Source organism: Pectinophora gossypiella, chromosome 23, assembly GCF_024362695.1.
Source record: "Pectinophora gossypiella chromosome 23, ilPecGoss1.1, whole genome shotgun sequence".
In the NCBI taxonomy this organism is placed as follows: domain Eukaryota; kingdom Metazoa; phylum Arthropoda; class Insecta; order Lepidoptera; family Gelechiidae; genus Pectinophora; species Pectinophora gossypiella.
The window spans coordinates 6,405,562-6,412,401 of NC_065426.1; the positions used below are offsets into that span (position 1 = coordinate 6,405,562).

The 6,840-nt window shown below is 37.0% G+C and overlaps 1 protein-coding gene across 1 annotated transcript; it reads left to right on the forward strand.

The window, feature by feature from the left end:
• On the forward strand, nt 1-6,345 carry LOC126377536 (protein SAND). Its single transcript, XM_050025326.1, has 8 exons — nt 1-351; nt 438-589; nt 1,288-1,488; nt 2,114-2,274; nt 2,783-3,041; nt 3,915-4,215; nt 4,496-4,669; nt 5,154-6,345. Exons 1-8 carry the CDS (start codon nt 88-90, stop codon nt 5,292-5,294), a joined length of 1,653 nt encoding a protein of 550 aa, XP_049881283.1. The 5' UTR covers nt 1-87; the 3' UTR covers nt 5,295-6,345.
• Nucleotides 6,346-6,840: the final 495 nt, after the last annotated feature.

Genomic DNA, 6,840 nt, shown 5'->3' on the forward strand with positions numbered 1-6,840 from the left:
ACCACCCCCCGCTTGTCAGACCTCAATGTAAATTTGTTGCAAGAAAATTGTTATTATCTCTTATTTGTTCATACAAAATACAGCACAATGGCTTCTTCGTCAGCCGAAAATGCTGGCACCAGCAAACAACATGAAAATGGAGATGATTTGGAGCCGGGGGCATGCATGGAAAGCATTCTGAATCCGTCGGATTCTTTTGAAGAGTTTGCTTCTGAAATGAGCTCAAGTCTTCAAGAGAGGAATAAGTTGGCTGCTAAAAGCAGCACTATTAGTGAAATACAGAGTGAAATCGGTGAAAGTTCAAAGGATTTGAAAAGTGCGAAGTCTACTGACGATTTGCAAAACAAAGAAGTGAGTGTTGTTTTTGTTGAAGGTAAATTATGTTTTATGCTTTTCTATTCTATACAAGTTCTTCAGACCGTGGCTATAATTTACAGGATCTATCAGGATCGGCTAGTAGTTCGAACCTTTGTGAACAAAACGGAGATGAAACTGATGATGATAAAGACTATCTACAATCACCGGAGCTTGTTAATAAAGAGAAACATGTCTTTATACTCAGTTCAGCTGGAAAACCCATTTACTCAAGGTATATTACATAGTATATAAAAAAATAAAGGATATAAAAAATTAAAGTATAAGAAAATAAATAAAATGTTTTTGGCAGGATATAGACAAATATTGATTCAATCAAATCCATAATATCAGTCTACAAACAATAATAAATAAACATTACATGAAATGTAGAAGTTATATCTAGGTATGAGATCATCTAACAGTAGATCTATTCCAATTTATTGCCAGGAATGCATCAAGGTTCAAAACCCTTTTAAAGATATGTCCATGGTTCATTATTCTTCCTTCATTTCATTGTATTTCCTCCTTACCTCCAATAGGGATGATGCATAAACATATTTAAGTATGTACTATGAAACAGAACAACCAATTCGGTACAATTATACTATTTAACCTTGTAAGGCCGAGATTTGCAGACACAATAGTTAAACAATGGGGTTTGGATTTTAAAAGAACATTCCGTCTTACAAATATATAGCTGGAGACCTAAGTGATTATATTTCAATAAGATAACATTTTACAATTGTCTCTGTGGGCTCAAAATCGGACAAACTATGTAAGCTAGTGTTGTGATGTTCCTTAGCATTATGCTGGATTAGTCGATATATTGATAGGTTGGATAGGTTGATCGATTCTTTTCCATCTAACATTACCTACCTACTTATTTATTTGTTACATTATCAATGTGCTAAATGAATATTAATTTTTTAGATATGGTAATGAAGATAAACTCGCAGGTTTATGCGGAGTCATACAGGCCTTAGTCAGTGTTGTCGAAGACCAGAACCAGGATATCTTGAGATCCATCACCACTAAAGACTGTAAGGCGGTCTTCTTAGTCAAGGGTCCACTTATTTTGGTCGCTGTTTCTAAGTCTAATGAAAGTGAAACACAGTTAGTTCTGCAGTTGACGTAAGTTTTTATTTATTATTGGTTTTACAAGGGTTTCAATAATGTCTCCACAATTATGTGATCCAGATCTATATGTATACTTGATACTAAATTACTTATCTGTAGTACAAAGAGTTGAAACAGTTGGCTTGGACACTATAGACAGTGATACGGCTCACTACCTATCACATTGGTCTAATAGATAGCTCCATGAGGTGTGAGTATTTAGTTCATCTTGCAATGGATGTACCTCTGTCTGTGAGCTTATGTTAAAAAGATGTAGAAGAAGATTCCTTCAGTTCCTGAATCCAAGAGAGATTGAACTATCTAGTATTGTCTAGTGTAATCTTAAGAAAGAAACTTATTATATCAGAAATGCAACCATAGACCTCATATAATAAATAGACAATCAATCTCTGTAAAATATTGTCCGTGGCGTATCTTGTCACAAGAAGTGACGGCATGTAACGGCACTGTACAACCAATATTGAACTTTATTTGAACAGCCATAACATCTTAAATTGAGGGCACGCAGTTGTATTATCTAAATGATTTTATAAGTATTTACAACACGGTTCCATGACGCTTTTTTAGCGAATTATGTCTGATGTCAGTGAATGCAATATGTTCTACTTTTATATTTCAGTTATGCATTTAACCAAATAGTATCAGTTTTAACACTGACACAGTTGAACAGAATTTTTGAACAGAGAAGAAATTATGACTTGAGAAGACTTCTATCTGGAGCTGAGAGACTGATAGACCATCTGCTAATATTTATGGAAAAGGACCCAGCTTTCTTGTTAGGTAAATGTTTTTTTATATATTATAATATAAATCTTAATAGTCACTATAGTCCTGTGGTTCGAACGCCAGTACCAGACTAGCACCAATGAGTTATTAATTTATCCTAAGTGCAGTTTTCACTAACACAGTTAGCTCGACCATTAGAGACCGCGATACGGCTCACCTCCTATCACGTAGTTCATCTTGCGATGGATGTACCTCTGACCCGAATTGGGATATAATCGTGAGTTGCTTGCGTGCGTGGGTGGTTGCGTGCGTGCGTAGTTACGTGCGTGCGTGGTAGCGTGCGTGCGTGGTTGCGTGCGTGCGTGGTTACGTGCTTCGATATTAAAATTCTTCTTCACGAATTTCTACATGATAGTAAGTTGTGTACTATTTTCTGCATTAAATGCTCATTTACAACGATTAAAACTACGTGCAGTCAAAAATACGCTACGATTAATTAGAAAGACTAACAGAACTAAACTCCTTTTAAAATCGCGCTTTAAAAATTTGCAATATTTTCCAGGGGCCGTCAGATGTCTTCCTTTACCAGAGAAGGCGCGAGAGAATATTACAAGCGCCATCATATCGACATGCCACAAAATCAGGGACTTGGTGTTCGCTATCTTGTTGGCTGGTAACCAGCTGATCACCCTAGTACGAATGAAGAAGTATACCCTTCATCCTTCAGACATACATCTTCTATTTAACTTAGTAAGGAGTTCGGAATCTTTTAAAACAGCAGAGAGTTGGACTCCAATATGCTTGCCTAAGTTTGATGCCACGTAAGTATGAACAAGTACATCTTGTTAACGGCCAAACTCCAAAACATATGTATAGGATCATTCAGTTGATCAGTTGATATTAAGTGGAATTTCCTGCCGGAAAATTTATGGTTTTTTTTTTTAATTATTTTCCGTTCCATACTTTTGCGACGGAAAATTCCACTTAATATCACCTCAGAATCATGGTCTGACTCATCCTTCAAAGTTTTCGTTGCGATGTCACAAACACCCTGTATACGTAGATAGCATTCGATGCGTTTATTATTCGAAGCCCCTCGATATCATTAGCGGCGCGCGCGGCTGTAGCTGCAAGAAAAACCTAGACACAGGACCCTACGTCGTTCCAAAAAAACAAAACAGTAATTTGACTGATTTATTCTATGGTTCTGTTTACTAATAGCTTATTCTATGCTAATAGGCTACTTGACAACCTAGTCAAATGAGATACTTTTTACGAAACGTCAAAAGGAAAGTTTTCTTTGGAGTTTGTATGGAATACTGTCCTGTGATGCCATCATTAAAAGCTGTCAGACGTCGTACTCAATTTTACTTAATTCATAAATACATAAACAGCCTATATACGTCCCACTGCTGGGCACAGGCCTCCCCTCAATCAACCGGAGGGGGTATGGAGCATACTCCACCACGCTGCTCCAATGCGGGTTGGTGGTGTTTTTTTACGGCTAATAGCCGGGACCAACGGCTTAACGTGCCCTCCGAAGCATAAAATCATCTTCCTTTTTTTATTATTCATAAATTAAAATTTGAAAATAAGTCGAATAGTAAAATCAGATTCATGTTTGATCATCTTAGACTGGCTTCTGTTTAGATTAGCATTTTATAATTTTCTTTGCATTATATACCCTATTCCAGAGGCTTCCTTCACGGGCACGTCTCCTATATTTCCGAGGACTGTCAGGCGTGCCTACTGCTACTCACAGTACAAAGGGACGCGTTCTTCCCTCTATCGCAAGCCAAGCACACCATTGCTGAGAAACTACGGAGGTCGAACTGCCTAGTCGCTATCAACGACGCATTGAACAGGAAAGAGGAGTTACCCACAACGAATCCACTAAAACACATTGGTATACCAGAAATCAGACACTTCATGTACAAATGCAAGTCCACTGCGCAACTCTTCACTTCGGATCCTATTAGTTTAGATAGATTACAGGTAAATAACAAAAATACTGGTAAATTGTCTGCTAACAGTCTGATAGCTGTAAAATTATCTGCCGGATAAGTTCTGGATAGACTATCAGGAAGTGTTGAAACAGGTTCTTATTGAATGTCATTTCAGCAACATCATAGAATCACGTCTTCATCCCCGATAGGGTAGACAGCGGTGTATAATCAATTATTTATGAACCAAACATAAATTCAAAGTCAAAATCAGTAACTGCCCAGGATTCGAACCCGGGATTTTTTCTAAATTCGTTGTTCTCTACTTGCAGGATTACAGAATAAGGCACAAAGAAGGTGGTGATATAACGGAGAAAAAAATTGAAAAGATGTCGGACATAGATTACATAAGGAATTATAGGAACTTTGTGAGCCAAATACATTGTACCTCGACACCTGCAAAATTGATATTCAGGTCTAATTCTGAGAACACAGTTTTGGCTTGGGTGAGTTATTATATGGATTTTATAATTAAAGAAACAGCATGAAAGTAGAATTAATGCCGTAGAAATGAGGCCATTGCGTAGGTAGCATCTGCGGTGTTAAATTGAGTGACAGTGAGAAATAGTGTGATAAGAGAGATATGTGGTGTTAAAGACTTCCGTAGTCTCTGCTTACCCCGGTGGGAAATATATTTGACAGCTGTCAGAATGGTAAGTTTTCCTGATAATGCCTTTTTAGCATTAGGTTGTTACAGCCCTTGTTGCTATCGGCCCACTGAAGTCGATTGATTCTTTCAAATATTTTTTCTCCTTTGTTCCCTAACACGCTATCGGTCGACTGAACATAAACTGTTGTTATGACTTGGTTCTTAGTGGTGTGCAGGACAGGCCCCCGCATTATAGGGCTGCCATCATTAAGGTGTTCATCATCACTAATTTAAGAGCCACGCTCTTGTCGGTGGAGTAATCGCCATCCATGCTTTTACAGGTAACGAGCGGCTTCGAACTGTACGTCACCTTTGATCCCTTAATGGAGAAAGACCAAGCTATCAAGGCAGTAGACCGTCTCCTCCGGTGGATCAAGCGTGAAGAACAAAGGATATTCATCATGAACGCTCCAACATTCTAGCAGAAGTTCTCCGTTCCCTCATTCAGAAAGAGCTCTATGAAGAACTCTCTGGATGATGAAGTGGAACTACTGTGAAAACTGTGATGCATTTAACCAGAGAAAAGATAAGTGATTTTATGAAATTATGTACTGTTGTATGTTGATGATAATATTTAAATATATCAGCTCTCGCGGCGTGAGAACCGCACCGCGAATTATAGCGAGAGCTTTGTCCAATCGCCGTACGATGTCTGTCTACGTAGATAGCATTCACTGCGTCTATTGGTCGAAACGCTTGATATAATTTGCGCCGCGGTTTTATGTCATGTTATGCCGGTACGCTTGCCGTGCAGAGCCTGCTGGAGATTATTATGAACTGAACTGAGAAAATAATGCAAATAATTTGTAGGGAAGGACTTTTCGAAAGTGGCCTAGTATATAAGGGGTTAAAAAGAGCTATCTTTTAAATTAAATACAAATTAAGTGAATGCGAATCCGAAATTAGCGAATTTAAATAATGGTTTTCACTAACATCTTTATGTCGAAACTTTAAAGAAATAGGTACTTATAAAATACCCTAAAATGTAAAGATGTGCACCTTGTCTTGGAGAATTATTTTTAAATTAACTTTACACTACTGTAGATTTTTTTTTGTTATATTTTTTATTACCAGAGATAAAGAAGTTTGAGCAGTGTTTATATTGCAAACTTCCTCACAAAATTGTTGTTATGATATTGAAAATTATTTTGCTATTCAGTAACTGTAGTATTATTCCTTATTCTATGACTGTTGTTATTTTGAATAAATTTCCACTAGAAAGAAAGAATATTGTTACTATCAAAATATTGCTCTTTGACAGTATTCATTAAGTGTGCCAACTTTTCAAGCTTAAATTGATCCTATATTTAAATTAAGCTAATGTAAATCATGTTAATAAAATCATACCATTGATTTCACACCTATATGCATCCTAAAACATTCTATGTTTGTTACTTCACACACATTCATATCACATTAACATTTCTGTACGTAAAAATAAGTCGTATTTAAAGTTGATCTACTCGCTTTCTTGCATTCAGTGTTGGTACTGTTATTGCTGCACGGGTATGCTATCGCGTGCGGCACGGTATAGGCGCGCTTCGTAGCCGATCGAAGTTTGTCTATCTACGCAGTATTCCTCTATTGGTTGAAACGCGCGCGAAATATATTATTCTATATCATCATCATCGACATTATTCGACATAAGCAGTGATAGACGGTATTTCTGCATACATATCCATAAATTAACCACTACATACTAAACTTACTTATTTCGAGTATGAAGTTTTACAAATTATTTTTGGCTGCTCTAAAATAGAATGACTAAAGTACTTGCCTGGTAAATGTACTTAGGTAGGTTCTTCTGCCGGTCAGATTTTTAAAAACTTATTGCTGTTGTGTTTTTACTGTTTGAATAGATGAGTGGCTTGTAAAATGTTTATATAGATGCTTGTTAATAAGTAATAAAAGTGACAAGTCCCTGTAGCATGGTGCACGGATATCGCGCGCAACGACGCGATATTCGAA